At 37.0% G+C, this 25,122-nt stretch overlaps 1 protein-coding gene across 1 annotated transcript in view; it reads right to left on the bottom strand.

The window, feature by feature from the left end:
* Positions 1-2,245: 2,245 nt before the first annotated feature.
* Positions 2,246-25,122, bottom strand: part of LOC127455620 (histone-lysine N-methyltransferase SMYD3-like) — a 230,195-nt gene continuing 207,318 nt past the window's right edge. The window contains exons 11-12 of the mRNA XM_051723670.1: positions 4,911-5,019; positions 2,246-3,862 (exon numbers count right to left, since the gene is read on the bottom strand). Coding sequence (XP_051579630.1) covers positions 3,761-3,862; positions 4,911-5,019 — 211 coding nt within the window. The 3' untranslated portion in view covers positions 2,246-3,760. The remainder of the gene's footprint in view (positions 3,863-4,910; positions 5,020-25,122) is intronic.

The following is a 25,122-nucleotide window of genomic DNA, read 5'->3' as shown; positions in this document are numbered from 1 at the left end:
CAGAGCACTGAGCACAAGAACAGCCAGGCATAGGAACAGTTTTTTCCCTCAGGCCATCCACCTCATGAACAGTTAAAACTGCCCCCAAATACTTTTCTTTTGTCAATACAACCATGTGCAATATTCAATCCATCCATTCCTACTTATAACCATATTTCATTTATATTCTTTAACATATCTTACCTCTTCTTCAATACATTACATCACCTGAACATAACTGTATATCTGTATATAAAATAGTCAAACAACATTATTGCTCTATTGTATATCTTTTTTTTAATGTCACTATATGTATATATGTTTAAATGTATATGTTTGTATATATGTATATATGGTTGCATTCTATTTGCACTGGAAGCTTCTGTCACCATGACAAATTCCTTGTGTGTGTGTAAGCACACTTGGCAATAAAGCTCATTCTGATTCTGATTAACTATATATATGATTTTTTATTTTTTTTATGTACATTTTACAAAACTTGTATACCACAAAACATCACAGAATTCATACTTACTGATGATTGTGTTGTTTTTCCATCAGAAATGGCAAAAATTGGCAACATCTGCTCAAACTAGTGTGAAATAATCACACTGCTCAAAGTAGTGAAATACTTTAAAATTCATCCTTGTGGATTGTGATATTGTGAAAAAAAGAAAACTAAAATGATTTACATATCTTCAAATATTGGGAGTTTAATGGTTTATCTAGTACAGGTGCATCTCAATAAATTAGAATGTCGTGGAAAAGTTCATTTATTTCAGTAATACAACTCAAATTGTGAAACTCGTGTATTAAATAAATTCAATGCACACAGACTGAAGTAGTTTAAGTCTTTGGTTCTTTTAATTGTGATGATTTTGGCTCACATTTAACAAAAACCCACCAATTCACTCTCTCAACAAATTAGAATATGGTGACATGCCAATCAGCTAATCAACTCAAAACACCTGCAAAGGTTTCCTGAGCCTTCAAAATGGTCTCTCAGTTTGGTTCACTAGGCTACACAATCATGGGGAAGACTGCTGATCTGACAGTTGTCCAGAAGACAATCATTGACACCCTTCACAAGGAGGGTAAGCCACAAACATTCATTGCCAAAGAAGCTGGCTGTTCACAGAGTGCTGTATCCAAGCATGTTAACAGAAAGTTGAGTGGAAGGAAAAAGTGTGGAAGAAAAAGATGCACAACCAACTGAGAGAACCGCAGCCTTATGAGGATTGTCAAGCAAAATCGATTCAAGAATTTGGGTGAACTTCACAAGGAATGGACTGACACACAGACGTGTCAAGGAATTTGGCTACAGTTGTCGTATTCCTCTTGTTAAGCCACTCCTGAACCACAGACAACGTTAGAGGCGTCTTACCTGGGCTAAGGAGAAGAAGAACTGGACTGTTGCCCAGTGGTCCAAAGTCCTCTTTTCAGATGAGAGCAAGTTTTGTATTCCATTTGGAAACCAAGGTCCTAGAGTCTGGAGGATGGGTGGAGAAGCTCATAGCCCAAGTTGCTTGAAGTCCAGTGTTAAGTTTCCACAGTCTGTGATGATTTGGGGTGCAATGTCATCTGCTGGTGTTGGTCCATTGTGTTTTTTGAAAACCAAAGTCACTGCACCCGTTTACCAAGAAATTTTGGAGCACTTCATGCTTCCTTCTGCTGACCAGCTTTTTAAAGCTGCTGATTTCATTTCCCAGCAGGATTTGGCACCTGCCCACACTGCCAAAAGCACCAAAAGTTGGTTAAATGACCATGGTGTTGGTGTGCTTCACTGGCCAGCAAACTCACCAGACCTGAACCCCATAGAGAATCTATGGGGTATTGTCAAGAGGAAAATGAGAAACAAGAGACCAAAAAATGCAGATGAGCTGAAGGCCACTGTCAAAGAAACCTGGGCTTCCATACCACCTCAGCAGTGCCACAAACTGATCACCTCCATGCCACGCCGAATTGAGGCAGTAATTAAAGCAAAAGGAGCCCCTACCAAGTATTGAGTACATGTACAGTAAATGAACATACTTTCCAGAAGGCCAACAATTCACTAAAAATGTTTTTTTTTATTGGTCTTATGATGTATTCTAATTTGTTGAGATAGTGAATTGGTGGGTTTTTGTTAAATGTGAGCCAAAATCATCATAATTAAAAGAACCAAAGACTTAAACTACTTCAGTCTGTGTGCAATGAATTTATTTAATACATGAGTTTCACAATTTGAGTTGAATTACTGAAATAAATGAACTTTTCCACGACATTCTAATTTATTGAGATGCACCTGTATATTAAGACATATATAATGGAGGCATAAAAATGTACTGCATAATAGGAATGACCTATATCAAACAAATAGTGATTGGCCTAAATGAGTTGCAAAAATACAATCCTGATTGTAAAAAAAAAAAAAAAAAAAGAGCATGGAAGCAGGTGTAATCTGAAAGCAGCTGCTGAAAACAGGTATGTTTCTGAAATCTGAACAAAAGGCACTGCCTTGCCAGTGTAACTCATATGATTGAAATTAATGAGGATAAATCTGTTTGATGTTTGGGAGCTTTTTTTTTTTTACAGAGCAAAACAGTTATTGCTGAAAATGATCTGTTGATAATGTAATAGCTCTAAAGTAAATTTTAAATCTAAATAAAAAGAAAGTCATTTATAATGAATGTGGTTTGAAGGACTGTTATGCCAATGTTAAATAAACAGTTTTGAAAAGCTACTAGCCCACTGTAATTTGTTCGGTAAGTGTTAATGGGCATTCCTACAGGTTCTGCAAACAGCATGTATCAAATGAAACATTTTTCTTCTTTTACTTTGTCTTGTCTGTACCATTTTTATTTCTGCAAGACCTTTTACTCTGATGAAATACCATTCCTTTAAGTAAAACTACAAACACAGCAATCTTAAAGGGGCAATGCGAAATGCCACATTTGAATAATCTGATTACCTCCCAAGTGACCAGATCATAGCCTACCAATGATGTTTGTCCCAGAACAGTTGCTTGTTGGTTGAATCATGAAATGTCTTAAAAAGAGATTCCATTGAGCACCACTCAATCTGAAATATGCATTTAAATACTAATAAGATATCAAACATACCTATCTATGGTAGTCTAAAGCAAAAGTAGAGTGACCCAATTGCTCTTATATTCCATTAGATATACTACACTTTTAAAGTGGCACTATTTATGTGTATAATTTTAGCTTATTTAGATTAGTTCAGCAACCTTCTGTCATTGGCTTGTGTGAGCACACTTTTGGGTATAAAAATGGGTGTAAAATTGAATCTTCAAAAAAAATAAAAATAAAATAAAGGAAGGAAGGAAAGTAAACAATATTTTGGACTAAGTAGAGAGTTAAAAGTGAACAGCTGTTTTGCAAGGAGGCTAGCAGTAGCACTCTGTCATTATTGCAAAACATTCTAAACACAAAAATTTGGAATTAACTGCTTTTTCCCCTCCAAAATGTAATCGGAATGAAGAAGCGCTGCAGCAGGCAATGCGGTTTTTTCCCACTGGCGTGCTACAAACAAGTGAATTCTGTTGAATTCTAACCATCTGGTTTGCTGCTCAGCGGCACAAGAGCAGGTGGCAATAACAACCACCCAGATAAATTACATTTGAGAACAAATATAGCAGATCATTGATTGACAGCCAACGTGTAAAAGGAAGTGTATGGAGAAATCTGGAGCTGTGGCATGGTGTCTGTGGCAAAGCTGGCGTCGTCGGTCTCCTAGCAGTGCGATGATGACACAGGGTTATGCAGTGGCACAGATCAGGCTAGACTCGACCCAGCTCAGCCTGGCATTCTGCCAGTTTCCTCCTCACCTCATTAGTCAGGGCATGCTCAATCCCGTGGGTCACCTTCATGATATCATAGGCCTGAGAATGGGAGGGGAGGAGACATGGTTGAGTTAAACAACTGCCTTCTGAGAGAGAAAAGTCATGCCAAGGCTTGAAAAGGGAGCTGAATGAATACAAAGCAGCCATTAGGTAAGGTTGGATTTGGCTGGCATACCAAGTGTGTCAGGGGTGAATTTTAAGTGGGAGAAATGTTGCAAAGACACAATCTACCATAATAATGAAAAGGTAATTAAAGTTGGCATGTTATATTTTTACCCAACATTACAAAAATGCCTTTGTTGCAGCAGGAAAAAACTTGATGAAACAAACAGTTTCATAAATTGGCCCTTAAAGATGATTGGGCGTGTTCATCTGTGACGCACAACAAATGAACTTTTAAATGAAACATATTAAAACTGACTTGGAAACACTTTGCCATGCCTTCTGAATGTTGTACTTTTTAAATGCCTTTTATGTATAGATTTATACTGTTTTAGTCTTGTCCCAGAATATTAAACTATAAAAAAAACTATATTATAAATATAAAAATTATTTCATGTTTAAAATGATAATAATCTAAACAAAGAGTAAACTAAACATAGACCATTTCAATATTTATTGTGTAAAATGATTTCTAGAAATTTTATACAAATCACTCACAGTTGTGGCTTCATTTCCACCACACCAAACAATTTTGCTCCTGATAAAGTTTTTTCAAAAGTTAGTGTTCTTGTTTACCAAGCCAACAAAAGTGTCAGGGAAGAGCATGCTTGAGATTAATTATGAGACACATGGTGTTTGAAGAAAACAGAACATTATTTGAAAATTCAAATTGTGGAAATTATTTGCACTAGTATGCCACACTCAACTAACTCTTTACTTTGAAAATCACAGCATCTTATCTGACAATGGCAGACAGAGAGTGGAGTCAGAGCAGAGACATCTATATCATTGTTTAGACCACAATCAGACAATTGGCAAGCTCGAATGCAGGGCAGTAGCTAAAGCCAATCACTAACAATGTCCTCTTTAACGTCCCGATCTCTCTGTAGTACTTTAAACGGCCAAAGAGCATCTGATAACAGACCTGTGTAAAGCTCCCCTGAGCCTCCTCCAGTCTGCCAAGGTAGTGCTGAAGCTTCCCCACCCGCAGCAGCTCCACGGCTCTGGATGGATGAGGATAATGGTAGTAGAATCTGTGGTATGAGACAGAGAATGTTGATGAATTGGCAAAACAAATCGTAACAATGTTAGGTTTAATGTAACCGTTCGTTTGTGTGTTGACTAGTGCTATTAAAAGAACAACGTGCAGTCAGCTGGTCTTCTTTTATTATTTGAGAAGAAAGAGATTGCAGAGTTGTATGAGAGAAACAGCTTTGTAGAAAATCCGTTGGACAACATTCAGTTAGATAGTTAGATAGTTTAGTGGTCATTATGCAAAAATAATCAATCAGAACCAATCAGAATCAAGTAACCAAACAGAAACAAATAACTATTTAGAATCAAGTATTCCAGAGAGCCATGTAATGATCATGGATATTACTAAAAATTATTTAATCTTATTTGTTTTTTGGAATGGCCAATAACTAACAAAATACATACATACTGTTTTGTCAGCTTATTGAATAATAATAATAATAATAATAATAATAAAATAATTCAAATCAAATCTCAAATTCTACATGTAAAGTCAAAGCATCAAAACATTTAAATATATACAGTAGTAGAAAAGATGGATAACTGTTTAGTATTTTTGAAACTGATATTATCTGCTTCTAAAAGCAACCTAATCAGACCAACCTGGTCTCATAACAAGTCGTAATAAAAATATGCCGAAATCGTAAGAAATACGAGATGTACAAAAATGTATGGCTTTACTCCCATAGGAAAAAAACAAAAACAAACAAACCACCAAATTATGTTTTTACCTAACCATAATTTTAACAGTAAAATCGCTGTTGTATACCACGTAAGTAAGAAAAACAACAGGGTTTTGAACAAGCGTTCTTATTACTTTTCATACATTTAACCTCAAAACCCATGAGACTATGTTGAATCAAACCAATGGTGAGAATTGCTTTGAATCAGAGAATCAGTTGCTACCAAAAAGGCCACAGATAAATAACATAGACAACAGGCAAACTGTAGTACAGAAATGTACAATTATTCAGCATTTGCAAGAATAAAAATGTTTTGATTGTTTTGAAGGAGTTTTTCATCAGTACATACACCATTACGTCTATTCTACACACACAAAAAACAAGCTGAACTGATTCCCTGCTAGATCCAACCTCATGTCTCAGAAGAAAGTGACATTTCTTTTTATTACTTTTTCTATATGGTGTTTGAGCACGTTAGATTAATAGCCATGATCCTGGCTGAAAACATGCTAACGTCAGCGTGTTCTGGCCGCAGGACCATGAGGATGATGTTCCCTGTCAGCAGAGTAAGAAAGAAAAGCTTTTATTCCACATTTCCCATTCATACGCACTGAGCCGAGGGCAGTGGGCCAGGCTTAGGGCGATCCTCAATGCTGAGATGAGCAAACCAGAGAGAGGTTGATTGTCTACCACTGTAAAACCAGGACATAAAAATCACAAAGCTCTCTTCTGGCAAGAAAGTGCTTGGGAAGACAAGAATATATGACTCTTGACTCTTGTGATTTTACGACATAGTATGAAAACATTAAATGAAAAGATCACTCAAAAATGAAAAATATTTCATTTTTTACGCACCATCATGTTGTTCAAAACCTGTATGACTTTCTTTTCGAGCAACACAAAGGGAGACGCGTAGCAGAATAGCAATGCTGCTCTTTTTTAGACAATGCAACCAAACATCAACCAGTGGTTGTCAAACTCTAAAATGGATATAAGAAGCACCATAAAAACAGTGCAAACGACTTGTGCATTCCATTCGAAGTCTTCTGAAGCCATAAAAGACAACATTTAAGTGAAAATGTCAAGTCCAATTTCGGAAAAGACAAAAACTTTCTTGTTCTATAAAGTCGTTATTCTCTCAAAATATTGCTGTCCATTGTAGCTCCCCAATCTCATTGGCATTTGTACATATTCAAACTTGATACATCCTGAATGGTCACGAGACACGCAAGAATCAATGGTAATTGACGTAACTGAAGTCAAACCTGGTGCAATGTATTTCATGCTGCAAATCATACATGTTTGGAACAACATGAGTGTGAGTAAATTATGTAAATTAAAATGTTTAGGTAAACTACTTGTTTAAATACATATTGTGCTGCATTATATTTCAACTGAGTTCCAACTCATAATCTAATGAGCTCTGCAAAGCTTTGTAGATTCAATCTTCATGGCCTTAACTGACTTTCACTTAAAGTCAAATCCTTGGCAGTAAAAGCAATGATGAAGACCAACGCATGTCTTATAGACCATACAGTTCTTCATATGTTCTCAAACTCTCAGGGGTTTTGAAAAGAGACACTGTCTGGCTACACAGTCGTGAACACTTGTATTGTGAAATATTCCTTACGGGACTTGTCTTGACATTCACACATAGTGCTGAATTTTATTGTCATGGGACACAGGTCGGCCATTGTCAAGGTCATCCAATAGCAGAGATTGATGCTCTTAGGTCCTCAGCTTCTTCTGAAAGACCCTGGTGATTTGCTAGTTGTATAAATGTCTAGAGGTATCAGACTCTTTAAACGTTACTAGCGAAGAATGAGGATTCAAGTTTCACAAGGACAAATGATGTTGGTATGTGGAGTTTGATGGATGTGAAACAATATTCTGAAAAATATTTATTTAATATTCTGGGTTCAATAAAAGTTAAGCTCAATTGACAGCATTTGTGCTATAATGTTGATTACCATAAAAAATCATTACGACAAAAGCAACAATCTGGGTTACAGTGAGGCACTTACAATAGAAGTGAATGGGGCCAATTTTTGGAGGGTTTAATGAAAGAAATGTAAAGCTTATAATAATAATAATAAAAAGCACTTATATAATTTTTTCTGTTAAAACTTGTGTATCATTTTAGCTGTAAAGTTGATTAAATCGTCACTTTTACAGTCATTTTAGGGTCATGGCAACGAAGTTGTAAAATTGGCTATAACTTTACACAAAAAAGGTTAGTAAGTGATTTTATCAAACTAAAATCATGTTAACATGCATATTGTTTACGTCTTGTGGCTATACTTTTGAAATAGTGAGTATTTTAACATTTACGGACTGGCCCCATTCACTTTCATTGTAAGTGCTTCAATGTAACCCAGATTTTTGCTTTTTTTTTTTTTTGTTTTTTTTTTGTTTTTTTTTAGAAATGGAGGGGCAAATCAAAATGTATTTTGTGGTGTCAATATTTTGCCACAAATGCTGTCGACTGAGCTTAACTTGTATTGAACCCGGAATATTCCTTTAACTGCCAGAAAACACAACTTCAGTTCAGGAAAGGTACACTAGAATTACACTAGAAATACAGAGATTTAAAGTTTATGTGTTCTGGGTTTTCAACGTTAATATTTAGCAAATTTGACATTATTACTAGTGTATTTCATTCAGCTGGTTGAAATCATGAGATTAATCACAATTATTTTAATCTACTGACAGACATTCTTCTCATCACTGTCACCTTTAGCTTGCTCACGGCGGGTTGTAAGACTAAAGCTGCTAAACTATATTTATTGTGAAAAGTTCAATACAAATATATATATTGTACATAAAATGCACTGTATTTTAAAGATAATTTTGTAAAAATCCAAATAACTTTACAGATCTTTATTGTAAAGGGTTTAAACAATGTTTTCAATGCTTGTTCAATGAACCATAAAAAATTAATGAACATGCACCTGTGGAACGGTCGTTAAGACACTAACAGCAAACAGACAATAGGCATTAAGGTCACAGTTATAAAAACTTAGGACACTAAAGAGACCTTTCTACTGACTCTGAAAAACACCAAAAGAAAGATGCCCAGGGTCCCTGCTCATCTGCGTGAACGTGCCTTAGGCATGCTGCATGGAGGCATGAGGACTGCAGATGTGGCCAGGGCAATAAATTGCAATGTCCGTACTGTGAGACGTCTAAGACAGCACTACAGGGAGACAGGAAGGACAGCTGATTGTCCTCGCAGTGGCAGACCACGTGTAACAACTCCTGCACAGGATCAGTACATCCGAATATCACACCTGCGGGACAGGTACAGGATGGCAACAACAACTGCCCGAGTTACACCAATGAACGCACAATCCCTCCATCAGTGCTCAGACTGTCTGCAATAGGCTGAGAGAGGCTGGACTGAGGGCTTGTAGGCCTGTTGTAAGGCAGGTCCTTACCAGACATCACTGGCAACAAGGTCATGTATGGGCACAAACCCACCTTCGCTGGACCAGACAGGACTGGCAAAAATTGCTCTTCACTGACGAGTCACGGTTTTGTCTCACCAGGGCTGATGGTCGGACTCGCGTTTATCGTCGAAGGAATGAGTGTTACACCGAGGCCTATACACTGGAGTGGGATTGATTTGGAGGTGGAGGGTCCATCATGGTCTGGGGCGGTGTGTCACAGCATCATCGGACTGAGCTTGTTGTCATTGCAGGCAATCTCAATGCTGTGTGTTACAAGGAAGGCATCCTCCTCCCTCATGTGGTACCCTTCCTGCAGGCTCATCCCGACATGACCCTCCAGCATGACAATGCCACCAGCCATACTGCTCGTTCTGTGCATGATTTCCTGCAAGACAGGAAAGTCAGTGTTCTGCCATGGCCAGCGAAGAGCCTGGATCTCAATCCAATTGAGCATGTCTGTGTCCTGCTGGATCGGAGGGTGAGGGCTAGGGCCATTCCCCCCAGAAATGTCTGGGAACTTTCAAGTGCTTTGGTGGAAGAGTGGGGTAACATCTCACAGCAAGAACTGGCAAATCTGGTGCAGTCCATGAGGAGGAGATGCACTGCAGTACTTAATGCAGCTGGTGGCTACACCAGATACTGACTGTTACTTTTGATTTTGACCCCCCCTTTGTTCAGGGGCACATTATTCCATTTCTGTTAGTCACATGTCTGTGAAACTTGTTCAGATTATGTCTTAGCTGTTGAATCTTTTTATGTTCATACAAATATTTACACATGTTAAATTTGCTGAAAATATAAGCAGTTAAAATTGAGAGGACATTTCTTTTTTGCTGAGTTTATATATATTATTGTTTACATACAAATGTATCTTTTCACTTAAGTAAAATTGCAATATAAATGGCCATTATGTAATTTTGCAAACATGTTGTCTTTGGAATATCATGCTTACTATTTTTCTTACACAATAAAAGTGGGTCTTCATAGTTTAAAATGTATAGCCGCCTTTATACTTTAGGGAAAAAGTCTCTCACAAGGGGATCATCATGAAAACAATAGCAGTCTGCTTGAAAATCTCGATTTATAAGCATACTTTGTTTTTGGGGTGAATTTTCAGAAAACAATAATCTATGTGAAAATCTTGATTTTTAAGCAAATTTTGCTTTGAGGTGACTATTGCGTGACATTTAATATGCATTTTTTCCCCCACCAAAACTGTTGATGTTATACAGTTCAGATTGCCAGCTGTGTTATGTATTGGTTTTTTACCATTTTAATAAAAATAGATATTGTATAATTACTGTAAACAAACATTGCAATTCTGCTACACTGGTTTTCTATAGGGGTTACTGTGAGTATCACTAATAAATGTAATTAATTATTGAACATTGGTATCTTTTATTATATTGCTCTTTCTTATCACCATTTTATAAAAGGAATATTCCTCTTGAGGTTGTGCATTTTAAGGCCAATAAAAACATAATAATGGTAAAATCACTTTAACACATGGTTTTCTATTCTAACTTCTATTTATGGATACATTTAGACTCAGTTTTTGATTCAAATGTAGTTTTCAGTATTCCTCTTTTTAAATTTGTCATTAGTTCTTCGTAAACAAATGTAATGAAATGTTATATTGTTATTTCATATTACCCTAAACTAACAACCGGATGTTTTATGCATCGAGCTCCCCATAAAAAATAGCTAATTTTAATTAAACACAAATAACTTTTCCCCTAAAGGAATTTCTTATGCCCTATATTAAGCAAAGAGATAGATGGGCCTGTTGACAAATAATGTGAAATGAGCTGTGAGAATAAATACAGTACTGAGAAAATGTCACTTATGCCTTCACTGTTAGACCTGACTGTATTCTGGGATTTTATTTAAACCTGCTTAAACATAAATCAGGAACATAATCAATCCATTCATAGCCAGAAGCGCAAGTCAATAAAAAGAAGCGCAACAACTGCATTGTCTTGACAAACAAGACCAAAACAGACAGCATGTTTCTAGTAAAGTTCTCTTTCATCATTGGTCTTACTGGACTGTCCACTTTGAAGAAAAAACATTAGTTTTAAAGTGCCACTTCCTGTTGCAACACTCAGAAGAGGGGCTGCAGCGAGCCGTAGTGCCCTGTTAACATCTCCATTAGCATTAGCTCAGCCTCTCTATTCATCTCTATGCTGGATCATTACCAAGAACAAAGAGTTGTATCTCTGCCGAGATCACTTTAGAGGAATATTAAATTGTGATTTCTATCTTCTCGGCAATCAGCAACTTGTTCTGGCTCTGTAAAGAAGTGCTGCACCCGGGAAAGACAATAGCCTTTTATCATTAATCTGCCCGGCAGACAATGACAGCACATAAACAAAGCCTTGGCACTGTAATCTGCAGCTTACATATCCATGCATTAAACATGCATTTGTCAATGTGACATCAATCACAAATCACTCTCCTTGAGAACAAATCAAGTGAACATAAAGGTTGTTTTCTGTTCTGTTGCTACTGTTAATGCAAGAATGCATGTAAAATTATCAGTTGATCAGTCTGTTTAATCAATCACTCAGCCAGCTTTTTAACATTCACAGGAGCGTGTTGAATACAGATCCATTTCTAAACCCAAAAGAAAGAAAAATTACAAATGAGAACTCCTTAATATCTTATTTGTAATTTCATTTGTAATATACACTGATGAGCCAAAACATTATGACCACTCAAAGGTGAAGCAAAAAATGTTGATCATCTCCTAACAAGGCCACATGTCAAGGTCTGTGTAGATTAGATGGTAAGTGAACAATTAGTTCTCGTAGTCAACGTGTTGAATGCAGGAGAAATGGGCAGGAGTAAAGACCTGAGCATCTTTGACAAGGGCCAAATTGTTATGGCCAGATGACTGGGTAAGAGCATCTCTGAAACAACAAGGCTTATGGGGTGCTCCCGGTCAGCAGTTGTGAGTACCTAATGACAGTGTTTCGAGGAGGGAAAAACCACAAACCGGTGACAAGGTGTTGGGCCTCCAAAGCTCATCAATGCATGAGGGCAACAAAGGCTAACCCGTCTGGTGGTCCAAACCAACAGAAGGTCTACTGTAGCACAAGTCACAGAAAATTTTAATGATGGTTACGGGAGGAATGTATCACAACAAACAGTGCATCGCACCCTGCTGCATATGGGGCTGCGTAGCCGTAGACTGGTCAGAATGCCCATGATGACTCCTGTCCACTGTCGAAAGTGCCTGCAATGGGCACGCGAGCGTCGGAACTGGATCTTGGAGAAGTGGCAAAAGGTCGCCTGGTCCGATGAGTCCCATTTTCTTTTACATCATGTAGACTGCCGTGTACGTGTGCGCCGTTTACCTGGGGAAGTAATGGCACCAGGATGCACTGTGGGAAGACGACAAGCTGGTGGAGGGAGTGTGTTGCTCTGGGCAATGTTCTGATGGGAAACCTTGGGTCTGGCCATTCATGTCAATGTCAATTTGACACGTGCCACCTACCTAAACATCGTTGCAGACCAGGTACACCGCTTCATGGGAATGGTATTCCCTGATGGCAGTGGCCTCTTTCAGCAGGATAATGCACCCTGCCACACTGCACTCATTGTTCGGGAATGGTTTGAGGAACATGATGAAGACTTCAAGGTGTTGCCCTGGCCTCCAAATTCCCCAGATCTCTGATTGAGCATCTGTGGGATGTGCTGGACCAACAAATCCGATACATGGCAGCTCCACCTCGCAATTTACAGGACTTGATGGATCTGCTGCTAATGTCTTGGTGCTAGATACCACAGGACACCTTCAGGGGTCTTGCAGAGTTAATGCCTCAGCTGGTCGGTGCTGTTTTTGCGGGACGTGGAGGACAAACAGCATATTAGGCAGGGGGTCATAATTTTTGGGCTCATCGGTGTATATTAAGGCATCTCCTTAATATATAATATGCAGAGACAACTATATGTAAGCCATACATAGACTGTGGCTCTGTAGCGCTTTTAAAATATTTGCTCAACCAATGGCATGAGTTTGGGGCCAGACTATCTGTCCCGACACATTTCAGCTTTAATACTTAAACATACCTAAAACAACTAAGAACTAAGAGGAGTTATGAAAGATAAACCTCTGAGCACTAAAATGCTCCTCTGAGAGCATTTTTGTACACATCCACAAAAGACAACATTGATAATAGCAGAATGGCAGTTTTCTGTATACTGTAGCACATTTTTATTCATAAACGTGTTGATGTATGAGAATCTCTTGGGTCTCTCTGTCTCTCTTTTCCGTGACTCCTCAACTCCAGAGCATGGGAACATGCTTGGTTACCGCAGAGCTGCCCTAAAGACATCACCTATGACTCACTTGTATTGCCGCTAACTGCCCCGTCTCTCAGCTGTGCACCTTTGACTCCATCTTTGAACCCTCAGACTAATAACAAAGCCCTCCATTACAAACCAATCCTGCTTGGCCCCATCCTCTTTAGTTCAGTCTGCGCCCTCTCTGTTACCCAGACTCCTACACTGTGGTCTCAGTGTCACTAATGCCTTCCTGGGCCTCCGGAAATTTCTGGCAGCTTCCCGGAATTGTGTGTGGTATCGTTTTTTTATCTGTTTTATGAATCAATGCTGTAGGTGCCTTAAAACAATCCCTCTCCCACATTTCACACCCATTTCCCCTCTGAACCGCTGACAGCTGATACGTGTTTTGCGACCCTGAAAAACAGAGGAGCCTTTTAATTAAATAACTGTGTTGTGTAGCAGATCAAGTTCTCTGTGACCCCGGCCTACACTCATTTCTAAGGGAAGAGAGGTGGAGAACACGCTCTGGCGATGACTATCGGCTCAGCCAAAGTTCTGGCAGGGATTCAGATGAAGTTTAGGTTTCCAATATTTCTTGTGAGCCATGACAGTGAGATGAGGACAAAGGAAGGGCTTCTACCTCACACAGGGAACTTCAAGGAAGCTGTCAGTGCAGCTAAAAGACCATCAGTAACTGTGAACTAGATTTTTACATTTTGGTAAGAAAGTGGAATGTCGTTCTTGCTTGTGCAAAAGTTGCCACCACGATGCTAGGATGTTGCTACAGTATGAGCTTACTAAGGGTTTTGGAGTGTTTTTTCCCCACATTATGTTTTTAGTTTAGAGAAATACATTTGTTCTCTGTTCATCTTTCTTTTTATCAATGAGCACAATTTCTGAGAAAAAGCAGTATATATGTCAGAAAAGATTCCCTATACATATTTAAATATAACAGTCCTGTTTTATGCAGCATCTATGAATAGAAATGTGAATCTTTGAAGTATTGATGCAGAGTTATGTGCTTCTCTGTCCATCACCTGATGGTGTTTTGGCAGCATGTTAATTTATGCATATCAGAGACAATTTATTAAAAATCATTAGGCTTTAATTGGCATGACTGAATATGTTCCAATTTGGAAAATTTACAGAAAACTGTGCACATCCAGAAAATGAGCGAATCTCACGAAAACTGGCAAGAAATATCCAAGTCATATTCCCTACAAGAAAAAAATTATAATGATGGTTTAATTTTTTCATGTTTCAATAAATGGATTTAATTTTTCAAAATCAAAATCGACCAGTAAAAATACGTGGTTGTTTTTGTTTATTTTTTAGAGCTTAATAAAGCCAATTGAAACTCTGCGCTTGAGTCCTCGCCTCTCTACTCCGATCCTGACACCAGTAGCCTACTTAAAAAAAAAAAAAATCTCATTCTCATTGTTAGTGCAAAGAAAATAATAATAAATATACGTTTAATTTATCATTTAAAATGATTTATATAAATTGTAAAGTAAATTTTTAAGCCTTCGCTAGTCGTAGTATTTCTTGTATACTAGCATCTAACAACATTGATGAAATTATGTTTTGTAAATGCACATGCAAAAAAAAAAAACATTTAAAACATTTTGTCTTCTCAACAAAGTAGAAATGTGATAAGCAAGACATGCCATTTTAAATCTATATAATTATATCAGTGCGGCGACACAATGTTTCCTTTTTTTATTTTTACATTTGTATTTATTGCAGAAATATTCATATATCCATTAAAAATAACCTTGATACTAGTTGGTCAGAAGTAATTGCAAAAATGGCTCCAAAACATGACATTAGTCAAAAAAGCTGTAAAATAATTTATTTGCAGAAGCTACTCAGTTTGACATTTTGCTATTGAATGCAAAAGATAAAAACCTCAATGAAAATATGTATTATAATGTCATACATGCCAAGAGCTATGGTAGAATTATGAGATATAGATACGAACATATAAAGAATTGATTTTCCAAAACAACAGGTATTCAACTTCATGTTGTATATTAATTGCCAGAGCATTTTTAAAAGAGCTTGTATCCCTCAATAAGGTATACGTTCTTATCAAAAATAATTCTAGAATACTAGCAAATTCGAAGTATATCAATATATATAAATGAAGTTACGTTTTTAAGTTAAAAATAAAATTAGACAGAAATAGACAGGCAAAAACATTTGAACTCATCTGCACTGCATGTTGTTGTACATAAGTCTAAGTGCTCAAAGACTGCAGACTGCTAAAGTGATGAACTATTGAACTTTCTGTGCATATATCATATGTCATGTGGCAATGAGACAAAAACAATGCTTTAAAAGCCATTTTAATGACTAAGCTTGACGTGGTCAGTATGTAGGCAATTACATTTTCATAGAGTGCAACAGTAAGTTCCCTTGAGCCATTCCATACTTCCAAATGCTACCCTTGCGGGCATGATAATAAATAGCTTTTTCATGCGTTTATGGTGATTTGAAATAAATATTTATGCATTGTCACATTTTGAGATAAGAAGGAATCTCAGGTCAGGTCAGGTCCTGACACAAATTCTAGACAGACATGAATTAAACAAAAACAAAAGTTATTCAAAAACACAGGGATCCAATGAAGTCATTCATTTGGACATGTGCCTGAATCTAAAGCACCTGGGAAACAGAAAACATGCTTTGCATGTAAACGATAAACAAGTGTGACTCAGGTCTAAAGAATGCTTTTATTTACTTAACTCACTGAAGTCCATTGCTAGTTAGACATACTGTAACACTTGAGGTGATGAGACAAAGTGCATAAACATTAGAGTGAAATCACTAATCAACTTTCAACAAGCATTCAAGGTTCCCCAGCAGAGTTGTGAAATTGTGCCAAAGCCGAGCGGTCAGTGATTATCAGTGGCAAAGGGAAACTACACAGACCGGGATGCCCTTGGAAGTTCATTGTGTACAGCCCGGCTCTCAGGAATGTGCCTTCTTCCACATCATTGGATTAACTGCTTAATGTCCTTCATTTGCAAATTAATGACATGGCAGCTTCTCTGAATTTAATAGAGGATTTGGACTAGTCTGGAATCTAAGGAAGAATGCTGAAGGCTAGTGACATTTAACTCAACCGTAACCTCAAAAACAAACAATCCTTATGTTTTTCTCCTCTTTCAGAAAAGGTAGGTCCTTATTTATGTTTAGCACATGGGGGTCAAATATTTTGCTTTAGGGCAAAAATAGATGTTTAGAGGATACAACCCATACAGGAATTACATATAAATCTTAATATATAAATGGAATTCTTGAATATGTAGTCATACATATGAATATATTATTATAAATCAGAATATACACAGTATATAGATGTAAATATGAATATTCAGATTTACAATTATATTCACCATTCTGATTAAATTCTAGAGACTGTTGTGCATGGAAATCCCAGGAGACTAGCAGTTACAGAAATACTCAAACCAGCCCATCTGGCACCAACAATCATCCATGCGATTATCTAATCAGCCAATCAAGTGGCAGCAGTGCAGTGCATAAAGTCATTCAGATTCGGGTCAGGAGCTTAAGCTAATGTTCACATCAACCATCAGAATGGGGGAAAAATTTGATCTCAGTGGTTTCTAACATGGCATGATTGTTGGTGCCAGATGGGCTGGTTTGAGTATTTCTGTAACTGCTGATCTCCTGGGATTTCCATGCACAACAGTCTCTAGAATTTAATCAGAATGGTGCCAAAAACAAAAAAACATCCAGTGAGGGGCAGTTCTGCGGACGAAAAATGCCTTGTTGATGAGAGAGGTCAACAGAGAATGACCAGACTGGTTCTAACTGACAAAGTCTACGGTAACACAGATAACCGCTCTGTACAATTATGGTGAGAAGAACAGCATCTCAGAAAGCTATTCTGAGATGCGGGTTGGCGCTGATTTGGCGGCACGAGGGGGACTCACACAACATTAAGCAGGTGGTTTTAATGTTTTGGCTGATCGGTTTATATATATAAGTACTGTGCAAAAGTTTTAGGCACATAAGATGTTACACGAAAACATTTGTCTTAAGATGGTTATTTATATTTTCATTTTTAGTGTGTCAATAGGAAATATAAATGTTAGACTCCCAAACATTACTTTTGCAAATAGAAAAGATTAGAATAGAAGAACAGGGAGCACTGCAACAGATGGCATGGCCGCCACAGAGTCCCCCACTGAACATCGAGTCAGTCTGAGATTACATAAAGAGACAGAAGCAATTGAGACAGCCTAAATAGATAGAAGAACTGTGGCGAATTGTCCAAGAAGCTTGGAACATCCTATCTGCCAACAACCAAGAAAAACCATGTCCAGGTGTACCTAGGAGAATTGGTGCTGTTTTAAAGGTGGTCACACCGAATATTGATTTAGCTTTTTTTAATGTTTATTGGACTTTGTATGATATTAAGTGATAAATGAAAACTATTTATGGCATTATTTTTGAAGACATCCTCACTATGCAACATTTTTCACAAGTGCCTAAAACTTTTGCACGGTACTGTATATATATATATATATATATATATATATATATATATATATATATATATATATATATATATATATATTTAGTAAATCTGAATATATAGTTAAACATCCTAAATATATAGTTATGGAGTTCAAAATATGGACACTCATAAAAAGAAAAATGCTGCCTCAAATTTGATAGCTAGCATACTTTGATCATCATAGTGAAATATTGAAAATGAGTGTGTGAATTTCAACATGCCCAAGAATTAATTTACATTTATATATTCAGATTTACAACTATATATTTAGGATTTATTTTTTATATATTCATATTTACAAATATATGTTCAGAGTTTATATTCATATTTACAACGATGTATTCATATTTACAACTTTATTTTCATATTTACAACTACATTTTCAGGATTCATTTTTATATATTCATATTTACATCTATGTATTTATATTTACAACTATGTATTCATATTAATAACTATATTCAGAGTTGCATTTTTATATTCATATTTACAACTATGTAATCATATTTAAAACTATGCTTTCATATTTACAACTGTATTTATATATACAAATATTTATTCAGGATGCATTTTTATATATTCATATTTACAACTATACATTCAGGATGCATTTCTATATTTTCATATTTACAACTATGTACAGTGGCAATAAAAAGTATGTGAACCCTTTGGAAATAGCTGGTTTTCTGTATTAATTGGTCATAAAATATGATCTCATCTTCATCAAAGTCACAAGTATAGACAATACTAGCTAACAACACAAACAATTATAAGCTTTCATGTCTTTACTGAATACATCCCATTAAACATTTACACTGCTGTGGAAAAAGTAAGTGAACCCTTGGATTTAATACCTGGTTGATCCTCCTTTGGCATCAATAACCTCAACCAAGCGTTTCCAGTAGCTGCGGATTAGACCTGCACAACATTCAGAAGGAATTCTGGATCATTCTTCCTTACAGAACTGCTTTAGCTCAGCCATATTTTTAGGATGTCTGGTGTGAACGGCACTCGAGGTCATTCCACAACATCTCTATTGGGTTAAGGTCTGTGCTCTGACTGAGTCACTCCAAAATGTGGATTTTCGTTTTTTAAAGCCATTTTGTAGTGGATTTATTTCGATGTTTAGGGTCATTGTCCTGATGCATCAAGCAACTTCTACAGCACACAGCCACCCTGACATTATCTTGTAGGATATCTTGATAAACTTGGGGATGCATTTTATCCCCGATGACGGCAAGCGGTCCAGGTCCCAAAGCAGCCCCAAATTGTGATTCTCCCTCCACTGTACTTCACCACTGGGATGATGTTTTCATGTTGTTATGGTGTGCCCATTTTACACCATACATAATGCTGCGTGTTCTTCACAAACAATTCAACCTTAGTTTCATCAGTCCACAAAACATTTTCCCAGTAGCATTGTGGAGTGTCAAGGTGGTCTTTGGCAAACTTCAGGCATGCAGCAATGTTTTCGTTGGAAAGCAGCAGCTTCCTCTAGGGTTCCTTTTTTTTTTTTACCTCATTGAGCATTCTGCTGTGTTCCTTTTGAGTCATCTTGGCTGGATGGCCACTTCTAGGGAGAGTAGCCAATGTACTAAATCATATCCATTTATAGACAATTTGTCTAACTGTGGACAGATGAATATCTAAGCTCTTCGAGATAAATCTTTAACCCAGCTTAAAGCTGCACTATGCAAGATTTTTTTTTTAAATGAACAAATTGCCATTATTGATTGAGTACATCAAGAATCTTGATTGAACACTGCAGTGTTCAAAACAATGTCCTTACCTTACCCCGATTAACTACTGTAAGCCTATAAAAATGATTTGTTTTAAAAATTGATTATATCACGTCCGCACACACAGGAAAGAAGTACCAGCTGTCTCATGTTCCGGCTGGAGAAACTAACTACACTGTTCAGCTCAGTTCAGTAACACTCACACAGTTCAAGACAGCATTGTTGCAGTCTAGATGGATGTTTATCTGTTATCCATTTGGCAAAGTTGTTTACCTGCTATAATGCTTGGATATGTTTCCTGGTAGGGTTGTTGAAGCTTATATTGCTTGTCATGTGTGTAAAACTGATCGCGATGTATCTACATTGTCTGTTGAAGTTACTGTGACATGTTTAATATGTATGACTTCTGAAATTAACATCTTGTAATTTAAATTTTGCATATTTAAGCATATTATTTTTACATTTAATGAAGTATATTTTATCCCCATCATTACTGAATCCTCGTTTTACGTTTTTAGTTTACATGTTATTGTGTGCATTGCATAGACATGCCATTGTAGTAACTGGGGCTGGAAAATATATTATAAAAATAATAAAGTATTTTATTGAACTCGTATCAGCCACATTACGAGTTTAACCTCTTAAATTGAAAATTGTAGAACAATTCAAACATTAATAGTAGATAAAACACTTGAATAATCATATTAAGATCTACTGGTGGTGGCTGAGGAGAGTCCCCTGTTCTCTATTTAAAAGTGCTTTCAGTGTTAATAGCACATTATGACTCCGGCACCAGTCATGATCACACACAGGCAATGTCAAGGTAAGCTCAAACTGGGAGATTCATCCACCTGAAGAGCAGTGCCAGAACATGACTGATGTAATGTATTCTTCCGCAAGTTGCTTGCAATTTTAAGTTGCAACCACAGATGTCGCTAGAGAGCACAAAGTTACATAGTGCAGCTTTAATGCAAATCAACCATTCTTGATCATAGGTCTTCTGAGATCTCTTTTTTGCGAGGCATGGTCCATGTAAGCAGATGTTTCTTGTGAAAAGCAAACTCAAAATATTTGAGTGCTTTTTATAAGTCAAAGTAGCTCTAACCCACACCTCCAATCTCGTTTCATTAACTGGATACCAGGTTTGCCAACACCTGACTCTAATTAGCTTTTGTTGATGTCATTAGCCTATGGGTTCACATACTTTTTCCAACCCACACTGAATTCTTGAATGATTTAATCAATATGTACAAGAACAATACAATAATTAGTGTGTTATTAGTTAAAACAGATTGTGTTTGTTCATTATTGTAACGTCGATGAAGATCAAACCAGATGTTAAGACCAATTTATAAATTCAGGCAGGGTTCACATGCATTTTCTTGCCACTGTATCTACACCCCAATCTTTCAACCCATATAACTAAGATTTATAATAAAGACACAATCATAATTTAAGTGTGAACATTGCCTACTAAAACCACAGGCCTTCAACAAACCCCAACACTCCGCCAAAAAACATTAAGAGGGCGATGCTTTCAATCTGCATGACTGAACAGTGGGAATTTAAAACTTTCTATTTGTAATGTATTGTTAATAAGCTAACCACAGCTCAGCTATTGATAGTGCAGTCACCTGGATGTGAGAATACAAATGCTTCCTGCTTCCTGCTTCCAGGCTGAACAGCAGGTACTGACACCTGTGATGTGTTTAGTGATAGCTGTAGTGTAAGTGGGCCACATAGTGTGATTTCAACTTGATAAACACAGGTGAGAGAAGAGAAATTTAACGGATTATAAGTAACACCTCTCTCTGGGTGCACATCTTTTGTATAATTAATAACACCCGGAGAAGGCGCTTAAAAGGTGTAATTTTGACGAAAACGAAAACTATTATATACCTAAATCAAGCACATAATGCTAGACCTTTTTCTCAGATCTATCTTTCATTTTTCTGAGCCATTTTTGCAATGACTTTCAACAAACTGTTCCTAAAGTAATTTTTAATGGATGTATAAAGTCAGTTCATCTTAAGTTCACACAGGTATAGTTGATCACATTAACTTTCGAAATTTTCCACTAATGTTTGACAACCAGAAAGTGTCCAAATACACTGTCTTAATTTTGAACAGCATATTTATTGTATTATCATTTCAAACCTAACAAAATTTTTGTTTAGTATTTTGCTTGAAAAGTGTGCTTGTGTTCTTTAAAATAAATAGTTGGCTAGTTGGTTAGATATTTTGTTACCTGATGCAATGCAATTCAATCATTTGTATTACACTCAACTGTCCAAATACTACACTGTATACATATACATATAGATCAAAAAAATCACAATATACATATGCAAGTTGTCAAATCAATTGAGATCCCAGGATCAGTTTTGCAAACTGAATAAAAGTTCAAAGTGAAATGCAAAGCTTAACCATACATAAATAATGAGATGCTGCAATGTTAATATTATAATCAAATTAATTATTGTGAGAACACTGGCTAAAAACAGCATGCGCTAATGAATCACTTTGCATATATTAAGTTCTTGAGCAATTAAAACAATTTTGTGGCTTTCACTAAATGGCTTGACTGATCCCCAAATAGAATCAGTGCATAAACAAAAGTCTATTTATCTTGTAATAGCAAGTAGCAGCCTTAGTTAACATGCAGCACACAACACACATTTTGCTTCTTTGGAAATACTCTTTTTTTTCTTTCTTTCTTTTTTTTAGGATCTATTATTGCTTTGTCAGGTGGTCGCTCTATCAGTATCTCTTTCAAAAACTTTTGAAGCTTGAAAGACGAGAGAAAGTTGGCCATGTGAAATACAGGACCACTTTTGGTGACTTCCTGTTCAGGTTGCTGCCAGCACGCTGCACGAGTCTGTGTTTGTAGCTTGCTAGCCTGCTTAGCATTGCTTATTCTTGCTTATTCACGTTCATCATTTTATCCTTTGCCATTTTACCGCATGCTTCGGGTTTTTCTGCTCTTCTACTGTGTGTATTTTACCGTGCACACCCGTTTCTCAACCATTACTTTTGTCCGCTTTTCTACATCTTGCGTCTCATCTGTGTGCATTCGTTTTCTCCACTGTGTTTTACACAGATTATTGCATCAATCTCAAAGATTTGCTTATTAGGAACCACATTGAACCACATCAATCTCAAAACCTCAAGAACAACCACAACAACAACAGCAACAAACAACTGCGGTAAGTCATGGCATCCGCTCATGTTATTTCTTCTTGCATTGCATGCCACATGTTTACTATAGCTTTTTCCGTCAGCAGTGAGGGATTCACATGTGATAAATGTAAGGAATTAGTTAGGCTGACGGAGAAGATTAATGAGTTAGAGACATGCATCCGAACGCTAGTGGAGGTCAGTGAGAAAGTTAAGCCAGTAGATATTGTTTTGGATCCAATTAGTACAGCGAGCAACACACACACTTTGGTTCCGGCTGTAGAGCCCCTGCAGCAGGGCATTTCGGTGATGTCTCGGTGGCATAAATGCTCAGCAAAGTGACACCACTCTCCCATTCCTGTTAGGGTTCTCCCCACTCAGTGATGCACCCACTGAGAATCCTGTTGAAAAAGCCTTAATATTTGGTGTTTCCATTGTAAGGAACATGGAAATAGAGACTCCAGCCACCATTGTTAAATGCATTTCCGGGGCTTGAGCGTCTGACATCAGATCAAATTTACAAGTGCTGGCTAATGCTAAATGTAGATTTTCTAAAACTGTTATTCATGTGGGCACTAACGATATCCGGCTTCGCCAGTCGGAGATCACTAAATATAATGTTAAAGAGGTGTGTGAACTTGCAAAAACGATGTCAGACACTATAATATGCTCTGGCCCCCTCCCTGCTCGTCGTGGTGACAAGGTTTATAGTAGATTAGTGCCACTGAATGGCTGGATATCTGAGTGGTGTTCAGAAAATAGCATAGGATTTATAGACAATTGTTTTTTTTTGGGGTAGACCTAACCTGCTAAAGAGAGACAGACTCCATCCCTCCAGGGAAGGTGCCATTCTCCTCTCTAATAATTAGGCTCATAGTCTCAATAGTGATAGTATTTGACTAACTGGGGCCCAGATCAGGAAGCAGACAAACTGGTTAATCCGAACGTCTGCTAGCTGCCTTGAGACGTCACACACGTCACATAAACTAGAACACATAGAGATTGTATCACCTAGATATCTTATAGAGACTGTGTCTGTTCCCCGAACTACCAAACACAAAACTCTCACTAAATCATTTAGAAAAAATTTGATTATGGTCAAACTTGAAAAAAGAAACAAAAAAATGTAATATAAACATCACATAAAAGTAGGGCTACTAAACATTAGATCTCTTTCTACCAAAGCACTAATTATAAATTAAATTATTACAGATCATAGTTTGGATGTGCTCTGTTTGACTGAAACCTGGCTTAAACTGGATGAATATATTAGTTTAAATGAATCTAATCCTCCAGGTTATTGTTATAAACACAAGTCTAAAGGGTCAAGGAGAAGGTGTTGCTACAATTTACAGTGAAGTTTTTGGTGTTACTTAGAGGACAGGAAATAAGTTTAAGTCTTTTGAACTAATAATGCTTAATGTGATAGATATAAATAAAAAATCTCTGTCGTCTTTTGCCCTTGCTACAGTATATAGATCACTCAGGCCATCCTCTGGTTTCCTTGGTGAATTTGCAAATTTTCTATCAGATCTAGTAGTTAATGTAGATAGAGCTTTAATTGTTGGTGACTTCAACATTCACATAGATAATGAAAATGACACATTTGGATTAGCATTTATTGATATTCTCAACTCTCTTGGAGTCAGACAAAATGTGACAGGATCAACTCATCGCCATAATCATACGCTAGATTTAATTCTGTCATATGGTGTTGATGTTGATACTATAGAAATTCTACCGCAGAGTGATGACATCTCAGATCATTACCTCGTCTCTTGTTTGCTGCGATCAGCTAATGTCACTCAATCTACACCATGCTATCGTTCAGGTAGAACTATTCTTTTGACCACTAAAGATAGCTTCACTAATATTCTTCCAGAATTGTCTCACATACTCAGTAAGCCAAAAAGTCTAGAAGAACTTGATGTAATAACAGAAAATATAAATAGTCTTCTCTAGCACTCTTGATAGTGTCAGCCCCCTTCGATTAAAGGAAATTAAAGAGAAAAGCCCCGCACCATGGTACAATGATCACACTCGTGCTCTCAAGAGAGCAGCTCGGAAAATGGAGCGCAAGTGGAAGAATACAATATTAGAGGTATTTTGCAGTACATGGAATGTAGCTACAGACAGGCACTAAAAGCTGCCAGGTCAACATATTTTAGCAAACTCATAGAAAATAACCACAACAATCCTAGGTGTTTATTCAGTA

Source organism: Myxocyprinus asiaticus, chromosome 17 (assembly GCF_019703515.2).
Source record: "Myxocyprinus asiaticus isolate MX2 ecotype Aquarium Trade chromosome 17, UBuf_Myxa_2, whole genome shotgun sequence".
In the NCBI taxonomy this organism is placed as follows: domain Eukaryota; kingdom Metazoa; phylum Chordata; class Actinopteri; order Cypriniformes; family Catostomidae; genus Myxocyprinus; species Myxocyprinus asiaticus.
The sequence above is the reverse complement of the archived record's forward strand: the minus strand, read 5'-3'. Positions and strand labels throughout refer to the sequence as shown.